The 20,397-nt window shown below is 40.0% G+C and overlaps 1 protein-coding gene and 1 pseudogene across 3 annotated transcripts in view; one reads left to right on the top strand and one right to left on the bottom strand.

Moving 5' to 3' along the window:
• Nucleotides 1–16,373, bottom strand: part of WDR11 (WD repeat domain 11) — a 45,219-nt gene extending 28,846 nt beyond the window's left edge. Inside the window, exons 1-9 of one of the 2 annotated variants that reach the window (XM_080913571.1) lie at nucleotides 16,244–16,373; nucleotides 15,194–15,305; nucleotides 10,969–11,122; nucleotides 9,726–9,899; nucleotides 7,045–7,231; nucleotides 5,061–5,226; nucleotides 2,710–2,824; nucleotides 1,805–2,000; nucleotides 1,535–1,635 (exon numbers count right to left, since the gene is read on the bottom strand). In XM_080913571.1, coding sequence (XP_080769697.1) covers nucleotides 1,535–1,635; nucleotides 1,805–2,000; nucleotides 2,710–2,824; nucleotides 5,061–5,226; nucleotides 7,045–7,231; nucleotides 9,726–9,899; nucleotides 10,969–11,122; nucleotides 15,194–15,305; nucleotides 16,244–16,329 — 1,291 coding nt within the window. In that variant the 5' untranslated portion in view covers nucleotides 16,330–16,373. Of the gene's footprint in view, nucleotides 1–1,534; nucleotides 1,639–1,804; nucleotides 2,001–2,709; nucleotides 2,825–5,060; nucleotides 5,227–7,044; nucleotides 7,232–9,725; nucleotides 9,900–10,968; nucleotides 11,123–15,193; nucleotides 15,306–16,243 lie in introns of both variants that reach the window. The other variant, XM_080913570.1, reaches the window with a different exon arrangement.
• On the top strand, nucleotides 2,976–3,971 carry LOC308417435 (heterogeneous nuclear ribonucleoprotein A3-like; annotated as a pseudogene). Its single transcript has 2 exons — nucleotides 2,976–3,686; nucleotides 3,797–3,971. The product of its transcript is annotated as a heterogeneous nuclear ribonucleoprotein A3-like (transcript).
• Nucleotides 16,374–20,397: the final 4,024 nt, after the last annotated feature.

Below are 20,397 nucleotides of genomic sequence, written 5' to 3' on the forward strand. Positions count from 1 at the left end.
AATCATTTAAAATAAAAAAATATTTTCAAGTGACAAAGCATTATTAACACTTAAATAAATTCTGTTGTCATGAACTGCCTACATCTACATCTTAGGTCTCAAACACCATAACTGTATAACTCAGGCACATGAACAACACAAGCTCGCCAGGGTCTGGGCTCCACACTGCTGATTAATTTTACTCATTTACATTCATAATTCTTTGTATTTTAATATTTTATACTAAAAATACACAAGAATCAATAAACTTGGAAAGTTGCTATGAGAAATAATTCTGTAAAACTTGTCAGTTTATCTAAACTTCCTCGTAGGGTTTTGTCTGGAAGAATAAACAGAAGTAAAAGACGGTGTAATTGGATAAAATCATGACACAAGTAAGGCCTTCAAGGTCAGGGTCTCCCCAGGTAACAGGAGAACATAGGACCAGACTCTACTGTTAGGGAAGACAGGGTTTACATGTGGTTCCATCTGCTGCTGTGAGGCTAAGGGCATGTCTGTCAACCTCTCTGGGACCCATTCTCTACAGAAATGGAGGCATGCTAACTGTGCTGTGGGGCTGTAGGAATCATCGTGTACTCCACAGCACTATGATACTAAGAACACAGAGAGCATCAGATCAGTGAGGTAATGCTCTCTGAAGTATGCTACTGGCTTTAAACAAAACAAGTCACTGGATACTGTCCATTCTCATTTTCATTACGGGAAGGTAACAATACAGAAAATCTTTTATAAACCATGTTGATAATTTCGAAAGGATTATATGTTAACATTGCTCGGTATATTATAGTTGTACAATTTCTAGTTTCATAACATTTAACAATCTTCTTCCTTTCATATTGAAAGCAAGAATCTCCAAAAAAGAAAACGCCCACCAAAGAGTTTCCTTTTCTCTAATACTGCTTAGCTAACATATTCCTTCAGTGAATCTTCACTGCACATCTCCAAAGCACAAGCCCTGGGGATACAGAACTGAATCACTCTCCTATACCTGTAGAACTTATGACCTATTGGAATAAAGTGAGATAAACCTACAGTTATAATACTATGAGTATTATATTAGAGACTATATAAAAAAAAAAAAAAAAAAAAACAACTAAATGAGGCTTAGATCAAGAAACAACACTTGAGCTGGAGTTTGAATTACAAGTAGCAGAAAAAGGAGAGGCAAGCAATTAATGCCAAGCTGTGGTCAGGGAACATGCAGGTGCTGAGGAGGGAAAGGCCTTAAAGCAGAGCCTTTCAACTTAGGCACCCCTGATCCTTTCTCACAGTCTCTTTCATTTAGATGAGAACCTTTCAAGGATGTAATTTTCTAAGTTCAGCAACTGCAGAGTCTCACCAAGCCACATCAGATATCTTCATGCTTAAATACTTTAGACTCCAGACATTGGTTTAAGAAAAAAACATTTCCACATTTTAGTTTTCCTGAATATTAACTTTGACTTTGTAGTAATTGCCAAGCCAGTCACTCTATTAACTTTGCACTTCAAAAAGAATATCTAACATACAAGTTAGAGGAGAGAAACAAGCTTACCGATCATATTATCGAGGGACAGGTCTGGGAGCTTATTCTGTAGCACTCCTCCAGGAATCCCACAGAAAGACACTGGCGAGAATAAAGGTGACACACCGGAACTACTGCAACACAGAGGTCAGACGGTCACACAGATGTAAAGCCAGCCTTGCATACCAGGAACTCACTGCAACCAGCCCCGGCACTTCTACAGCAGCAGTTATTAATCTTGGCCACAGTCCTAGTGCTCTAGTGCCTCTGTCCTTTAAAACAGAAAATGCATTCCCTCACCTGTTCCGTGCATTTCGACTGCACACAGCAGACTTGAGTTCCCAGATCATGACTCTGCCGTCGCTCACTATGAGGGCAGCTGCATTCTCATTTACAGGACAGCACACCATGCTGAAGGGACGGACAGTTTTCGTCACCCTGATTGCATCACACTGGCTCCTCAAGTCATAGGTAAGCTCCTGAACAGGATCTAGGTCTTAAGAGAAAACCGTCTCTTCAGATGCCAGTGAGGAAGCACAGCACTGTCTCAGTATAAATAACCTCAGATACAAGGAAAGCATTTTGTCACTAGTGCAAACTGCCAAACTAGAGTCACGTTTTACTATTACTAATCTCTTCACATTGTAAAGAGAATTCCTGTAAGAACTGTGTGCCAGTGTAATCTCTATGATCACAATACCTTGTCTTTACATTTCCTGCAAAATGCTTTGAAGAACACCAGTAAACAGTACACCATAGACTGTACTTCACAAATCTGAAAATACCAGGCTTTATAAAATTTCTTCCATCTAAGGGTAGTATACCATTTCATAAGAGCATTATCTACATTCCCCCAAAGATCTATCCAACACTTGGGTGCCTTGGAGACTAACCAACCTCTGTCACTTGACAATGAAAGCTACCTCAGCACAAAAGTCAAGGGGTGCAAGGCTAGAAGAACAATGCAGAGGACATACACAGGTTACATCTACTTGGCTGGCGCATATATCAAAAAGGGATGACAAAGTGCTATTTCTCTCCTGTACAAAGGAGGCCTGGGCATTTGCACTATCCTATGTCACACTTGTAATTACATTCTAACAGTTTCTCAAGACAAGGATGTCACCAACACTACTCCATGTGATGCTTTATAGGACCATTTTGAAGAAAGGCATTATTAACATCTCTGTGAGATGTGCTCCCACCTGGTTCGTCATTTGAACTAGTACAGATGCTGTTATAAGACCTTCGGACACGTAAAGTTATGCAGCCATTTTCATGTAGGCAAAACAGGCCATCGCGCTGAGAGCATGGTATTACCTTTAAACAGAAACAGGGTTTTAAAATTTAAAAACCAACAGAGCATTAAATATATACCATGAAACTTATGTTTAAACAAGAAAGAGACAACATAAGAGACACAAACATGCCCATACTGAACTCAGCTGCAAGAGGTGAATCTGGTCTCAAAATGGAGGGCCATGATCCAAAGGAACCAGAGCAGCTGAGGAAGCTGATCATTGGAAGGCTGAGCTTCAAAACCACAGATGACAGCTTAAGAGAACATTTTGAGAAAGGGGCACACTTACAGACTGTGTGGTTTGAGAGATCCTCAAACAAAACGTTCCAGAGCTTTGGTTTTATGACCTACTCTTGTGTTGAAGAGGTGGATGCTGTAATGTGTGCTCGGCCACGCGAGGTTGATGGGTGTGTAGTGGAACCAAAGAGAGCTGTTTCTAGAGAGAGTCCTGTAAAGCCTTGAGTGCTCATTTAACGATAAAGAAAATTTTTTCCTGGTGGTATTAAAGAGGATATGGAGGAATATAATCTGAGAGATTTGAAAAGTATGGCAAGATTGAAACCATAGACGTTATAGAAGACAGGCAGAGTGGGAAAAAGAGAGGATTTGCTTTTGTGACTTTTGATAATCATAACACAGTTGATAAAACTGTTGTTCAGAAATACCACACTATTAATGGGCATAACTGTAAAGTGAAAAAGGCCCTTTCTAAACAAGAGATGCAGTCTGCTGGATCTCAGAGAGGTCGTTGAGGTGGACCTGGCAACTTTATGGGTCGTGGAGGAAACTTTGGTGGAAGGGGAGGCTGTGGTGGTGGAGGCGGTGGCAGCAGAGGTAGTTATGGAGGGGATGACGGTGGATATAACGGATTTGGAGGTGATGGTGGCAACTATGGTGGTGGTCCTGGTTACCACGATATGGAAACCAAGGTGGTGGACGTGGTGGAGGAGGAGAGTAGGATGGTTACAGTGAAGGAGGACATTTTGGTGGAGGTAACTATGGTGGTGGTGGGAACTATAATGACTTTGGAAATTATAGTGAACAGCAACAATCAAATTATGGACCCATGAAGGGGGCAGTTTTGGTGGCAGAAGCTCAGGCAGTCCCTGTGGAGGTGGCCAAGGATCTGGAGGTGGAAGAGGTGAATATGGTAGCAGAAGGTTTTAAAATAAAACAGAAACGGCTACAGTTCTTAGCAGGAGAGAGCGAGGAGCTGTCAGGAAGGCTGCAGGTTACTCTGAGGCAGTCGTCCTAAATGCATTAGAGGAACTGTAAAAATCTGTCACAGGAGGAACAATGATCCACAGTCAGAAGAGTTACTGCAGCTGAAACAGGAAACCCTTCCTGTTCAGGACTGTCACAGCCACAGTTTGCAAAAAGTGCAGCTATCGATTAATGCAATGAGGTGTCTATCAGATGGACATCCTGAGGTCTTCTATCTGTGGTAGCTTTGTCTTTTTCTTTTCCTTTTCATGACATCAGGTGTATTGCCTTGTAAGTTGTGGTAGTGGTATGAGGAATTAAAAATTAAGTAAGTTTTAACTTTTCAATATTTGTGTAGTTCAGTTTTTCTACATTTTAGTACAGAAACTAACAAAATAAAGTTTTGAAGATGTTTCCTTGTGCATTAACAAGTAAAGAAGATCACTGTTAATAACTATTTTGTATGAATTTTGCTAAAGTTAACTACAAAGAAACACCTACCGACTTGTAGTTTAAGGGGAATCTATTCTCCTCACTTCCAAAACTGTGGTGAGTGGGCACCCACGTGTGGAGAGAATAGATATTTGTATGTTTGCAGTGTGTGTTTTAGATAATAAGGACTGGGTAATAAAAAAAAATAGCATATTTGTGAGTTTAATAGCATTAGGATTACCTTCAAATAAAAAAGATATCAAAAGTTTAAAAAAAAAAGGGAGAGAGAGGACAAACATATGTATATTCTCTAAGCTTTAACAAAGGATTTGCAAACCTAAAATTAACTTGTCCTTGACATCTACATAAGTTAAATTATTGTTTTGTGGGTTTTTGTGTGTGTATTTTTAGATAGCCTTCCGAGATAACTTTGGCTGGCCTGAACTCACTATGTAGCCCAGACTGGCCTTGAATTCATGGTGAAGCTTCTGTGTCACCCTCCTGAGTGACGGGATAATAGGCATACAGTATGTGTTTGGCTCCTACCTAGTATCAGGAGAGTGTCTAGGAAAGCCCGACCAGTCAGTAACTGTGGGGGATGTGGCTGACCCACATAGATACCTGTAGAAAGGGAACGCCTGTTCTCTCAATTGCAATCACGCCAACTGTTTGATTCACTTCAAGATCAAGGATTAAAATCTCCCGAGGGTAGAGCAACAGCATGTGGTTCCTTTTTGAAGGCAGGTAGGCTAACTGGAGGCAGTCATTGAGAGCTACAAATTCAGCACTGAGAAAAACAAAAGATGAACAGCATCAATGTCAGCATCAAGACCCAATCACACAAAAACTGTCAAGAATGAACAACTGTTTCCTGAAGTGACCAAAATGGGTTAGCAGCCAAAACTCAGACCTGTTATTTTTCGGAATCCAAATTATGACAACAGCATTGCATGGGCCGGGGAGACACCAGCGCTGGCAGATCTTGGAAGCAGGTAAACAGTACAGCATCTGATTGTGCTGACTTGGTGGCTGTACTGGTGCTCCCAAGACAGTTGGATTTCCCTTTACTATTACAGGACTGGATGCTGAGATAGACTTAGGATGGAAACATAAAGCATTCAGGGTGACAAGCACCATGGAATCAGAAGGACTGGGTCGTCAATGTGGCCTGGAGGTGACACCACCTCCACTCTGTGCTCATAGTTTAATACCTCCTTAAACTAGGACAGTTTACTCTCTTTCAATTTCTTCTATGCAAGTATAACATAAAACCTGCTCGGTGATTTTTTTAAGCTGATGAAGAGTCTCAAGACTCATTTCAGTATCTTTTATTAAACACTCAATATTCTGACATAATTACATTGAAAGCTTTGGAAGTTTACAGCAGAGATAATGTGGTGAGTAGAAAGGGAGGAATCTGTATTGCTTAAGCTTCCCAACTGCCAACCCGAGTGATATGAGCCTCAGAACACTGAGACCCAGTTTCTTCTTCTGTGCAGTGAGAAAGGCACAGATGCCCAGGCCTGGAGAGACTACGTGGGTCACTGGATATGAAAGTGTCCAGTCCAGTCCACCTAAGGGTCAATGAAGCACTTCCTATGCTCAAGATCACATGGCAGGAAACAGCAAGCAGGACAAAATTATGCAGTCTGCTAAATGAGTACATTATTTGCTTGTGAAAGGGAATCCACAGAAATATAAAGTTCTATTAAGCCATTTAAAAAGCAATCTTAAACCATCTTAACATAGGGTTTGAGATAAATCCACCAGTAAATTTAACCAGACTACAGCATAATATACAAAAACAGTATTTATCTACAAATTCAAGATGTATTTATAGCACAATCTTTTACATATAAGTCTTTGACATATAAGTCAATTAATTATTCAGTCCAGGCAGAATAATCTTAGCATATTAAACACCATTTTAAAACAAATGCCAAGAAAACTTCTAAAGCTATAAAAATACATAAAATTGTAGTTCTAGCAAAAACCAGCAATTTATTTGTGATGCACACAAATAGTTCATTACATTTCTCTTCAGTGCAGTTTCTCCAGCAGTAAGAGCTCACATTTTCAGAACGCATGTGACATTTGTGGCACTGCATCTGCCCACCTCCATAATAAGCCTATAAATACTTTAAAACCCTGACACACAGACTGGGATAGGAAACTCTGAACAAAGCCTAAGATCTGCTCAGTAAGAACCTCCTCAGCACCCAGCTCTCAGCCAGGCTGGGCAATGACCGCCTTCACTTGCACACAAACGGTCACCTCTTCATGAATGCGGAGAGGATGAAGCGTGTGAGTGAAGTCGTGCATCAAAGTGAATGTGCTCAATGGCCATGACTTTAAAATCATCTCATATTTTCCCAAGCTAAATCAGGAAGTAATAATTCTTAATTTGCAACATCAGTAAGGAAATCCAATACTAGACGAATGAAGAGGACATTAAACGCAGGGAGGGGACAAAAAAGAATCTTTACTAAATTCAAAATTAGTAGAGGAGAAAAGGTGAGACAAAAGAGAACGTTCATAAAAATGAACACTTCGGAAGTGAGGGAGGAGAGTTGTGTGTTCTAGTCAGTCTTACCCTGGTACTCACCTAGGTTTCTCCTGAGTGATTAAAATCTTGACTTTATTAAGAGCCTTCTTGGCTCCTGTGGCTGCAGCCAGCTTGTTATGAGCTGGGCTGGAGTGTGGGCTAGAGATATACACTTTTTTCCCCGGGCCGGAGGGAGGCTTAGATGGAGAGAAGTCCGAGATGAAGACGATGCCCTCGCTGGTGAGTACTACACAGAGGAAGGCAGAAGAACTTTCAGTATGAGCTGGCAATGCGATAACCCTAGCACAGCATAATGCTAGCCCACAGAAACAGATGGTCCGCTACAACTCATCAGAAACGTCCACGCTGAGCTTTTCAACTCCATCTTATAGTAAAAAGCTATCACAGGGTTATTGGCATAGTGACTATTGGTTCTTTCAGAGAAGATTCTATGCATAGACTTTCACTCTCATTATATACTTTCAAAATTCAAGCATTTTTCAGAATGTACAAGCCACATAGGAAAATACCACATGTAAGAAACTGGGTGTCACCATTAGCCAGGTTCAAATATCTGATTTAGTGATATTAAATTTTTATGACTATTTTGAGTTTCTGTGTCTAGTAAGTTTTTTTTTTCTTCTCAAGCATCAGCCTGAACCTTGGAATAAAAGTATTCTTTGTACCTGTATGTCTATACCTAATTTTATATACATATACAAATGCACACACATGTATGTGTGCACTCATATATAAAGCAGAATACCAATGGAAGCTTCTGGTTCATGAAACAGATGTGTATCTCAGCACCATATTTGGTGTCACAACTTATGCATTCTTTTTTTTTTTTTAATTTTATTTATATAAGTACACTGTTGCTGTCTTCAGACACACCAAAGAGGGCATCAGATCTTATTACAGATGGTTGTGAGCCACCATGTGGTCGCTGGGATTTGAACTCAGAACCTCTGGAAGAGCAGTCAGTGCTCTTAACCACTGAGCCATCTCTCCAGCCCAACTTACACATTCTAATGACTTAGAAATATCATCTACCCCACACCCTGGCCAATACTGGGTAGATGGCAGGGGACTGCACCTGTGTGAGTTCCTGCCATCAGTGAAGCTACTGTAGGCACAGGGATTCAAGCAATGTTATGACAAGTCTGGCACAGTAAGTGCAAGTTTAAACACAAAGCAGTAGAGCAGCTGACACTTGAAAAGTAGATGAAGTCCCAGCAGTCTAAGGCACAGATCATGAAGCCAATCTGAAGATCTTTTCTCAAAATTATAATATGCACATGTGGACAAACACAATGCCTCCAGCAGCCAAATCCAAAGATGCACTGCTAACACAGTAAACTCAGCTTAAGCCTTTTCTCCCTGCAGGTTCCAGAATTCATCCTCCAAAGTCTCACTGGTTTCCTTTGTTCCGTCATTGTCCCCACTGACTATAATGAACCAGCCTCTGACTGTGTCCTATATATAGCCCTGAGTCTGTCAGCAAACCACTGAGTGTGTGCACGTATACACAGACAGGCCTGAACACAACACATCCACTTTATTTTTACAGCCATGGTCTCCACTTAAACTTTTCGTTTTCTTTCTCTGTCAACACAGACACACTCACACACACTGCTTCTCTCAATAAATATTGTTAGATAAAATCAGAATTTTGAAACATTCAAATCCAGGGAGAACACTATAAATTCCTCTGCCTCCTTCACACCTCTGATCAAACTAAAATAAAGCTTGCTCTGGCCATTAACACAACTTGATAGCTCTTAGTCCCCATTCTTCTCCATCTCCTTCATCTGATTTTACCTTCTTAATATCATCAGTCACCTTTTAAAGACTCATTTGTGTGTGTGTGTGTGTGTGTGTGTGTGTGTGTGTGTGTGTGTGTATACTACATGAGTACAGATGCTGAATCCTACGAAGCTGGATTTACAGGCGGTTGTGTGCCATCTGACATAAGTACCAGGAACAGAGCCAGGGTCCTCTGCTACAACAGTACACCTCCTTCACTGCCAAGTCATTCCTCCAGCCCCTCTTAACATCTCTTAAAACACTACTACAGCATACAAGCTCATTTGTTCATAGTTTACAATCTGACTGCCTCTCACTAGAGCTCCATAAAGTTGGGAAACTCCATCTCGGTTCCCAGAATAGTAACACTAGCTAAAGCAGTGTCCGCTGAATCACTACATAAAGAGTATTCTCTAAATAATAAAACTACACAAAAATCTGCCTAAAACAAATCTCATTTTTAGATCATTTGATACACAAAACACAAAATGTTAACAAAAACCACTTCTGCAAAAAAAAAAAAAAAAGAAAAGAAAAGAAAATTCTCTGCTCTGAAGCATAATTTGTCTTTTACATGAAATAGCATTAATTGGAATGACAGTTTAAAGTAAGAACTCAGGCTGCAGATTAAATGAAATCCCTGATTCTTTAAATGAAGTCTACTTAAGTCTGCACTAGAATAATGCAGTAGCTCTCTGTCCCAAGCTAGTCCAATACTATTTATTAGGCCATGAATTCAATGTTGTGAATGGCTTGCTACCATACATTTCTATCAATCAAGGTAGCTGCTCAGTGTGGGGTTACAATTCAGTATGCAGGATAGGAAGCTGGATGAAGACGTGCTGTGCTTCTCCTTGGTGTTCATGTTTGTGTCTAGCACTAATTTTATTTTTAGCACTCCTATAACTCATTTTTTATAAACAATTATTACTTACAAGTTAAATGTGAAGGATCAAAAGGGTCAAAAGAAAAAGAAAGGATGTTATCTGCATAGCTCTTCTTCCAGAGTTTGGTGCCAGTGTCTGCATTCCAGAGCACAATGTAGTTTGGTGGGTGGATAGCAAGCAGTAAGTCTCGGGAGGCATCCTGATTCCATAGCCACTGCACATCTGTAAAGACCAGAAAGGTAAGGGCAAAACCTCTGAGATTTTCTTTTAAAGAAAATATACAATGACCATTACCTGAAACTATATACTCAGGATCTGAGACTTTCCTAGGCACGGTCAAGATATAATACTTCACTAAAGATTTTGTGGAGTTACTTGAAAGCACTTAAGCTTTTCATAAATTTTCAAAATCAGTATCTCAGAATAACAATGTTGCTTAGTAGTTAGAAACATAGTTAAGTACTCAATAGATATTTTTAAAATCATCAACTGACAAAATATTCAGGGCTGGGGAGATGGCTCAGTAGACAAAGTGTTTGTCCTGCATGCATGAGGACTTGAGTTCAGATTACCAGAGCCTATGTAAAAAGCCGGTACAGTTGCACATACCTGTACTTGTAACATTGTTATGGCCAGACAGAGGAAGAGACAGGATAATCCCTAGAAGCTCACTGGCCAGCTAGCCCAGCTTTCCGAGCTAGCCCAGCCTCAGACACTGTCTCAAATAAAAGGTGGAAGGCCTGACCTGCGATTGTCCTCTGTCCTCCACATTGCAGGCGTATACCTGCATATACATAACCCAAATCCACCTACTCACATTCCCCCATATCCTCACATATGCATATATGTTTCCCAGCCAAGCAGGACACCTTCTCAAACATTTGTCTAAAGAATGCTGTAACAATTTTAAAGGAGTAACACTAAAAGAAAAAGAAAACAAACAACTCTTAGGAACATGAGAATACAAGTTTGCTATTCTCTGCTGCTTTAAGTGCGGATAGCTATTTCACAATAGCTGCAGACAAGTGTACCTGACAGTAGATACTTTGGTAGCTCAAGAATCTCAACAACATAGCTGAGGCTGATGCTGAAATTAATGAGTTTTACTACAGTAAGAATCAGTTAATATTTAAGGTACTGATGTCTAAAAGTGTAATGAAAAGAAAAAGAATGCTCAATTCCCATCAGTAGAAAGGCTAAACACCTTCAAGAGTTATCCTGGAAGTAACAAAACCAAACACATAGAAAGGGAAACAAAGACAAGAGCAATCTGTGAGTAAGGGCTCCTCACCTTGAATGGGCTTGACATGCTCTTGGATTTCACACTGAGCCACTCCTGCTGCCACATCCCAAACAATGATCTTCCCAGTGACGTCAGCAGAAGCCAAGCGCAGGCAATATGGAGAGCCAATGTTGTGGTGATAGTTCTCCCTGGCCCACTTGACCTAGCGTTGAGGACAGACTGGGTCAATCTCACTTGCACCAATGACACTGGGCATCATTCTCACAGAACAGTAACTATGCAGGCAGTTTAAAGAGCTTGGTATAACTAAGTAGGAAACTAGTATCAATTAGGAAACAGACATTTTCATCATTTGTTTTTAAATATTATATTTATTTAAAAAAATCACAATGCCTGTAAAATGTAAATAATGAGGCAGAGCCTAAATATTTTGGTAACATCAGGTATGAAACAACAAAATTCTAAAATGCCCTGGTAAAAATCCCAAGCCATCTTAGTTTTCCTAAAACTGAATTTTGGCAAAGTATACAAAATCATTAATGACTAAGAAGAACATTTTCCTATATTTTATTATCCTAATTAGAAGGAAAAATTAGAGACCTAAAAACTTTTGGAGGGGTAAAGGCATAAACAACCTGGCAAACCTCTAGCCATATCCTTTCAGAAAGAATACTTTCCCTAAATCAAAGTTTATGCTCTATAATTAAAATTCATATTAAAAGTTAAAAAAAAAATAAAGCTGAGGAAAATGGTTTAGTAGGTAAAGTGCTTGCTGCATGTGAGGACCAGAGATTCCCAGCACCTAAAACAATGCAGGGTAGGCATGGTGTATTTCTAGACGGGAGATCTTTCTCAGGGCAAGCTGGATAGCTAGACTTTTCAAATGAATGACCTCTGGGTTTAGCAAGAGACCCTACCTCAATATATAAGATGGACAGCAACTGTGTTAAGACATCCAGTATCAACCTCTGGGCTTCATATATACATGCACACACAGTACTTGTGCTGGCTAGTTTTATGTCAACCTGACAAAGTTTGTGTCATTTTAGAAGAAGGTAATTCAATTAAGAAAGTACCCCCATCAGATTGGCCTATATAGTACATTTTCTTGATTGATGATTTATGTGGTAAGGATCAGCCCACTGTGGATGGTGCTACCTCTAGGCTCTTGGTCTTGGGTGCTGTAAGGAAGCAGGCTGAGCAAGCCACTAGAAGCCAGTCTATAGGCAGTTCTTCCATAGTGTCTGCATCAGTTCCTGCCTCATGGTTACTGCCTTTTGTTCCTGTCCCTACTTCCCTGCAGGATGAACTACAAGCCATGTGATGAAATAAGCCTTTCCTTCTCAAGTTGCTTTTAGTTGTGTTTTATCACAGCAACAGGAACCTCAAGTAAGACAGCACCATAACACATGTACACAAATATAAACATGAATATATACAAGCACACACAATACATGTAAACATGCCAAATATATTGTGAAGTATAAATGTAAAGCTTGGCCTGTTGGTGCATTAGTAATTCCTGATACTCTGGAGGCTGAAGCAGAAGGACTGCAAGCTCAAGGCCAGTCTGGGCACTGCAGTAGCATCTTGTCTTAAAATTTTAATCATGTAAAATAAGAGCTGGGTGTGTGGCTTCAGTAGCAGTGTGCATGGTAAGCTTGTGCAAGGCCCTACCCAGCATCACAAACACAAATCAAAAATAAAATCCCACCAGAACAGTAAAGTAAATCTGCCTACATTCTTGAACAGTAAATAGCCAGGGCAAGAGATATATCTCAAAGTCATCACCATAAGCCAGAGCATTTCCTGACAACTCCCTGGTGCCCATGACCATCCTCTGTCTCTCTCAGCACCGTGCCATTGTATGATGTATCAATACTTCACTTCTTTCACTATAACCAGCCCACGGATAGCTCCACAGAGCAGACCACAGAGGCCTTGCACTTCTATTCCCTAAAACAGTGTAGATTCCAAATCTGTTGTCGAGTGTGTTAATAGATAAACATCATAGAATCTACAAATATACAGAAGCGTAGGTTATCACACATATGTGTACACCTAGAAACAATCTCTATAATGAATGCCAAAGTAGGAAAGAAGTGTGACAAATTACAATATAATATATGCAGAAGGTGGAAATAAAAGGTTCCTGAATATTAATTTTACTCATCTTTAAACTCTTCAGGTAAAACTCCTTTTAATAAATGTGTATATATGTGTGTGCACATATATATATATATACAGTTACATTTGAACACCATGTGTATTATGCATACTGTCTACACACAGGAAAATCTAATGACTTTTATTGCATGGAGTTTGCAAATGTGAACTCACCAGCTTGCTATCATGTGTTTATAACCTCAAAGCCAATACTTGTAGGGCATTTGCAGACAAGGACAGAGTTGACCAACACCTGCATGTAAGGAGCTGTGGGACAACAAGGAATCCTTACTGGAGCCCTAACAGTGCAAGTAAGTGTCCCTCTCACAGCTTTACCACTGTTTTCCATATTTTGGCTTTTTCTTGCTATCTTGTTGTTTAAAATGGTCCCTAGCACACTGCTCCTTACTGTGGCTACGTGCAAGAGGTTACAATGTGCTAACCAGAAAGAAAGTGTGAAGTAGCTCTGCTCAGAGATGCAGCTGCTGATAATGAATTCACATTCATTAATGTATTAAATTTGAGGTTATGGGACTGGTGTATAATAAGCAGAAACAGGGACACAAAGGTTATGTACTGCTAAGGTGATTCATGTGTACCCAGAGGCTCACAGTAAGCTAACTGCTTAGGAAACTAGGTTTAAGTTATCCCTAACTCTGTGTCTGCAATGATATTATGAAATTACTCTGAATAAGAAAAAATATGTGTGCATGTATGCAGGTTTAACACTGAGGCCTACTTACATAGGTTTTAAGATACTTCTAAACGTCTGAATAATCAACCGTGCACATCAAGCTACTGAAAACAGACAGGAGAACATAGAGTACAATTCATAGAGAGAACCCAAGAAAGAATTGCTCATCAGTGATGTGTGCTAGAAGATAATGAAGTGGCATTTTAAAATTACTTCTAGAAAATTAAACTACCAACCCAGAAGTCTCATGTCCTTTGAGAATATTTAAAACAAACCAAAAACAAAAAAACAAAAAACAAAAAAAACAAAGGCAAAATATTTCCAAATATTTTCTCTGATTAAAAAAAAAAGCTGATAAAATTAACCAAGCTATTCAAGAATTGACAATAATTTCTTCAGGCAAAAGAAACAGACTATCAAATTGAAGCCCAAATCTACACAAAAATGAAATTCCAGAATATAAGCTCAGGAAGGAGATATAAGTACCAGCTAGCATCCTGATTCATTGAAGTTAGAGGTCCTGGCCAATACAATATGGGAAAAAAATTAAGCAAGTAGAGATTACCAAATTAAACTGCTATCCTTAACAGATATCATGATCATATCTACCTTTAAAAATCCAGCCCGAAATTACTAGTTCTAACAAGTGAGTTTCTCAAGACCATAGGACATAAGTGAATATGTCCTACGATTTATTTCCCCTCAGTTTCATACCAAATATAAAAATTAACTTAAAATGTATCAAGGACTGAAATAAAGAGCTAAAAATAAACTTGTAAGTTGCTTAATGTTGGAAACCAGTGATTTCTTGGATTATAGCACAAGTAAATGGATTGTATCAAAATTAAAACCATTTGTTCTTGAAAAGACAAAGCCAAAAGAGGAACTGAATGTTCTACATCTTCATCTGAGAGCAGCAAGCAGAATGCTGACCTCCAGGCAGCTGGATGGTCTTAAAGCCCAAACTCACAGTGACACACCTACTCTATCAGGGCCACACCTTTTAACAGTGCCACTCCCTGGGCCTAGCATAAACAAACGATTTTACAAAGACATGCGCAAAATAGTCAACAAGTCTATTCAAAAGAATGTTGAAGATTACCTGCCATGAGATCACAAATCAAAAACCATAGTGAGACTCACACCCACAAAGATGGTTAAACTTTATATTCTCAGCACATGGTAGTCAGTGACCAATATGATATGGTAAATGGCAGAATCAGTGTTTTCACTCACCTTTTCAAAGCGCCCCAGAACTTAACAGTGCATTCTGGATTGGCGTGGGTATGTAAATGCTAGGCAACCCTAGATAACGGTATTTATATCTACATGAGTTAGACTCATTATGACTTAATGAGTACCAGGTAACGTATTAAACTTGAGGTTATGGGACTGATGTGCGATTTAACTTACCTTAACAATATCAGCTTTATGTTTCTCTAGAACTTGTAGAGTTTGGGCAGTGTTGGAATCAATCACTACCACAAGCGAATGACATCCATACGCAATTAAACCTTGCCAGCCCCTGGCAAAACAAGTGTTAAAGTGTAAATACAAAACGAAGCAGCTCAACTTTCCTCTTGCCGATCATAAACGAATTTAGTCCATATGTACCTCTATTAGTAGTAATACTTAAAGTGAAAGGCTTATGATATTGTTCCATTTACATAAAGCCCTAGCTAGCTAAGTTTACAAATATTTACTGAGACTCATTTTCACTCGGATGTAGTTATAAAAGACATACATACAGAGCTCTGATGTGCAAGCCAATCTGGGCTGTATTTTTTTTTTTTTTTTATGCATTGTCCAATAACATTTATTTTTATAATAACAACAAAGAATCCACAATGTGCCCAGGATAATTGACTAGTTTTAGTCCTTTTGACCAGACAAAAAAGTACATACAAGAGGTCTCAGCCTCTGTAGCAACATTCCTTAGCACCACAACAGCCACAGAATTTGGCTTCACATGGTTAGTTCTCAGAATTTGGGTGTTATTTTACTGTGGAAAGAGAACTGGCTGTGGAGAGGCTGTGTTTCACAGGAACCAGTAAAGAGAAAGGTAGGAATAGGTGACAGGACAGAGTCTAAGGGCACTGATGAGTTAATCTAAGTGAAAAAGAGGAGGATGTATGAGTAAGAAGAAGTCGGGCCCAGGAAGAGATAAGGAGACAAGGAGTGGAGAGAAGCCCTCCCCGGTGCAGGTTAGGGAAGAGGAAATGGGGATAGTAAAGGAATGAGATGAGGAGAAAGAACACAGGATGGAAATCATGTCTGCACCGAGGAAGTGCCCACTGGGGGCATTTGCGACTTATATGACAACAAAAACGTCTAAAAGAAAATCCGCCAGCTGTGGGAGGCTGGCCGAGGTCTCGGCGAGGGAAACCGGAAGCCCCGGTGTTCTTCCCCGTCGTCCCCTAGCGAACTGCAGCCAAGGCCGGCGGCCGGAAGCACTGCCCTCACCAGTCCACCGCCGCCTTGTTGTGCGCGTTGAGAGCCCCGGTGAGGGTGCGCGCCGACACCTTGAAGTTCACGGTGTAGGGTAACATCGCGGCGGCAGCACGGCCCTCCCCACCGACAGGCAGGAAGCTACACGCGCAGCTCTTCCGTTCCAAAGTCCGGGTAGCGGCGTCCGCGCTGCAGTCAGGTTCCGTAGGATCCCAAGTTCCTTCTTCCAAGAGTCCGTCCTCTCTCCAGGATCTAGGACGTCTAGGTTCCTCCCTCTCCCAAGTTCCGAGACTCAAATGAGTCCAATGGAGTGCAGGTTGAAGCTATGCACGGGAAATGGGTTCTGCTACCAGCCGCATCTGCTTTCTTCCTTTTGGGAGAAAGATTGCTGGAAATCCGCAAACAAAACAATAAAAGTCCCAGTTTGCCTTTCTGCCTTTGATTTGTTAATTTAGGGCAAATACCATTGCCATCCACTGTTTGGTGTAGAAATAAGGGACGTGCACATAAAGACACAGTGTCTGTCTACTCACTGATGTTTGTTCTCTTTTTTTCTGTATGATAACTATCCTGGCTACTGTGATTTGCATAAGTAGCTCCCAAAGGACCATGTATTAAAAACTTGATTTAAGGAGATAGGGCCTGTTGGTAAGTTTTATATCACTAGGAGGAGTGCTGGGATTGGGGTGGGAGGTGCCCTTGAAGAGAATTGTTGAACCCTGGTCTTTTCCTCATTTTTCTGGCCCCAGCCATGAAGTGAAAGGTTCTACCATCTGGCCATGGATTGTCATCATGGTACACTGTTTCCCAGTAGGCTCAAGAGCAATAAGGCAAACCAAGCATGTACTAGAAGCTTCAAGACATTTTGCTATAGAAGCTGAGTATCTCAGATGCTTGTATCAGATTTGGAAATTAGCCAACACACTTGAGAGGTGAAGAAGACATTCTGGCTGAAGTTGATTTGCATCTCCCCAGTGAGTAAAAGCATTGTGTACCTTTTAGCAGTTGATTAGCCATTTGTAAGTATTTCTAAAAATACCATATTGGAAAATTTTAACTCACGTTATCTTTTAACTTCTGAGCTATAAGTATTTGTTTATTATAAATTAAAGTTTCTTTTCATATATATTTACATATGTAAGATTTACATGAAATCTTATATAAAATATGTATTATATAAGCCTATACTACATAAATATATAGTATACAAATATATTTGATAATATAATATAATATAACAAAATGTATTATAGAAATTATGTAATATAATACAATGTTATAAAATATACACATTTAATATAAATACATAGTATATTTTATATAAAAATTATATTAAAATAATTGTATTTATATGAATTGTATTAAATATATATTATTTATATAAAAACACTCATATTCTGTAGGTGAAAACATTCCTTGGCTAAGCAAATATTCCCAGCAAAGTCAAAGGCTGACGTCAAGAGGACTGAAGTATGGTCTCCAGCAACAGAGCTGGACGGCTCACAGCTCCCAGGGATCACACACCCTCTTGGGCTCCTGCTCCAACAGGACATACCCTCACACAAATACATAATTAAAATTAAAGTAAATCTTAGAAAACAATGAAATGAAACAAAGGGAAATTTTATGAGTTGTTCTTTTGATATACTTTATATGTAGATTTCATCTATTTTTATTTCTATTCATTGGAACTACATAACTGGATGACTCTTGGCACCCTGCTGATAGTCCTGCATAATGTTTACATATGTAAAAATCTACATGAACATCATACTTTTTCATGTCTCTTCAAGGGACTCATGGAATGTTTGCATTACTAGGGGCTTTCATTGTGACTTTGAGAAGCATCTTTAACTCTACTAAACCTCTATGTTGGTTTAAATGAGATGTCCCTCACCATCCTGAGCATTAGAATATTTGACCTCAGTTGACAGTGTTGGGTAGGGTTAGGAGGTCTGGCCTGGCTGGAGGAAGTGTGTCACTGGGGACAGGTATTGAGGGTTTAAAGACTTACACCATTTCACGTTTGTTTTCTCTGTTTTCTGCTTGTGTTTTGACATGTGAGCTCTCATAGGTTCCTCCATCCTGACTACTGCCATAATCCTCTGCCTCGATGGATACATCCCTCCAGGATTGCAAGTCCAGATAAACTCTGTCTTTTATAAGTTGCTTTGATCATGGTGTTCTGTCACAGGGATAGAAACTATACTAATACAGCCTCCTTCCCCTGTTATTGTGGCAGAGAGAAGGATTAAATTAGATCATACATCTACAAAGCCTTAACATAACTCCTTGCTTCCTATACTTCCTTGCTTATTTGCTGATAGATGTAAAACAAAGTCTGCTGTTTTCAATGACAGCACTGCTTTCTCTAAGAAAGACCTTTCTTTTTGAAGGTGTGGCTTACAAGAGAAGAATTGATAAAGATTTGAATGAAAATTGAGGCAAATTTGCTTGTGAGTGGGCAAGACAAAAACACCAAGGCTGCCAGCTTTAAAATGAGGGCTACCAGATTCTTTCAGTGAATACAGGGGCAGTATTGAAAAAAAAAACATTGGCCTACAAGGGATATCATCTATCCCTCTACCATCTTTCTGTCTGTCTTTCTGCCTGCCTGCCTGCCTCTCTCTCTCTCTCTCTGTGTATATGTATCTCTTCCTCACACTCTCCCCTTTCCCCTTCCCTTCCCTTTCCTCCCCTTCCTTTCCCCCTCCCCTTCTTTTTCCTCTTCCCTTCCTTATCTGTCTTCCTCTCCTTTTTCCCTTCCCCTCACCCTTGCTCTCCCTTCCCCTCTTTTCTTTTTTCCCCTCCCTTCCCTCTCTCTGTATCTCTTTCTCTCTCTTTTTCTCATCTTCTTCCTCTTCTAGGATGGCCCAGAACTCACTATGTAGCTCTAGGCTGGCCTCTAATTTATGTCAGTCCTCTTGTCACAGGCTCCTTCTAAGTACTTGTCAAAGTTTGTCTTTATTCAGTCCATTGTGAGCAGACCAGAGAAAGAGGTTTCCTGGACAGTGCTGGACAGGGGCAGGGACTTAGGCTACCCCGACCTATACAGATGACCTTTTGAAATTTAAGGAATGCTGGCTCAGATAGGTGTGTGTAAGTGCACACGTGCATGTGTGTGTGCATGTGTACATACATGTATATGACTGGGTGTGTGTGTCTGTGTTTTTTTTTTTTGTTGTTTTACAGTTAAATTGTTTGTAAATTTAAAATAAGTAAATGTTTATTGTCTAACAATATTGAATCTCACAAATGAATAAATACCCAGAGTTGGTTTTTAAGTGTCTTGAATCTTGAGAAATACACATACAGTATTTTTATGAAATCAGGAGAATATTAATCATTTCTTATTCTTTCACTGTAGGAATTTGATGTAATCACTCCTAATCTTCCTTCATTATTCTCCCTCTGCCTTTTGTATTACAGAGATATAATGTTTTCAATGGGAAGATGTAAGGCTTTCCCGGAAGCAGGGTCAGGCTACAACTGCAGCCCACAACGCTCTGTGTGATAACGTGCCTGACAGTGGGATAGGAACTGATTACAGAAAATAAAGGGAAGTGGGGCTTTCTGGAGGCCTGGGCAACTTGCAGCCTGGAATAGAGCCAGGTGCCAGGCCGGGAAGCATTATCCATCCTCTCTTGAACTCTGCCTCTTCTGCCGGCTCTCACATGGGGGCTCCTCACAATGTGTGTCCCTCACAGAATCTACCCCCAACATCTTGGTGCCTTTAGGGGACCTGATACTCCAGCCCCCCCATATCTGCCATAGCTTTTTCTGCTACCACTTAGCTGGACATCTGGGTGATTCCCTGGCTCTCCACCAGACTTAAGTGTCTGGCCCTCAATGCAGGCAGGTGACTGCCAAGGAAAACACCAGTTACTGAGAATTTGGCTCTGACTTTTTAAGATGCTCCTTTGAGGTAAAGTGATTTGCCTAGGTGTTTCCAGCAAGATGAACCAATGGACAGATGCCTGTATTTGCCACGTGCCAAGTTCCTCTTGTTTCATTAATGTGGAGGGTTTCAATGGAAATTAGAAAATGAAAACAGAAATTAAATTTCCACATTCATAAAAGAATGTGGTAGTTATGAAAATTAATTCCCCAAGAGAACCAAGCTTAAATTTCCCTTATAGTTTCTTTTTGTTTGTGAATTTGTTAGTTTT

The sequence above is a fragment of the Micromys minutus genome (genome assembly GCF_963924665.1).
Source record: "Micromys minutus genome assembly, chromosome: 2".
In the NCBI taxonomy this organism is placed as follows: domain Eukaryota; kingdom Metazoa; phylum Chordata; class Mammalia; order Rodentia; family Muridae; genus Micromys; species Micromys minutus.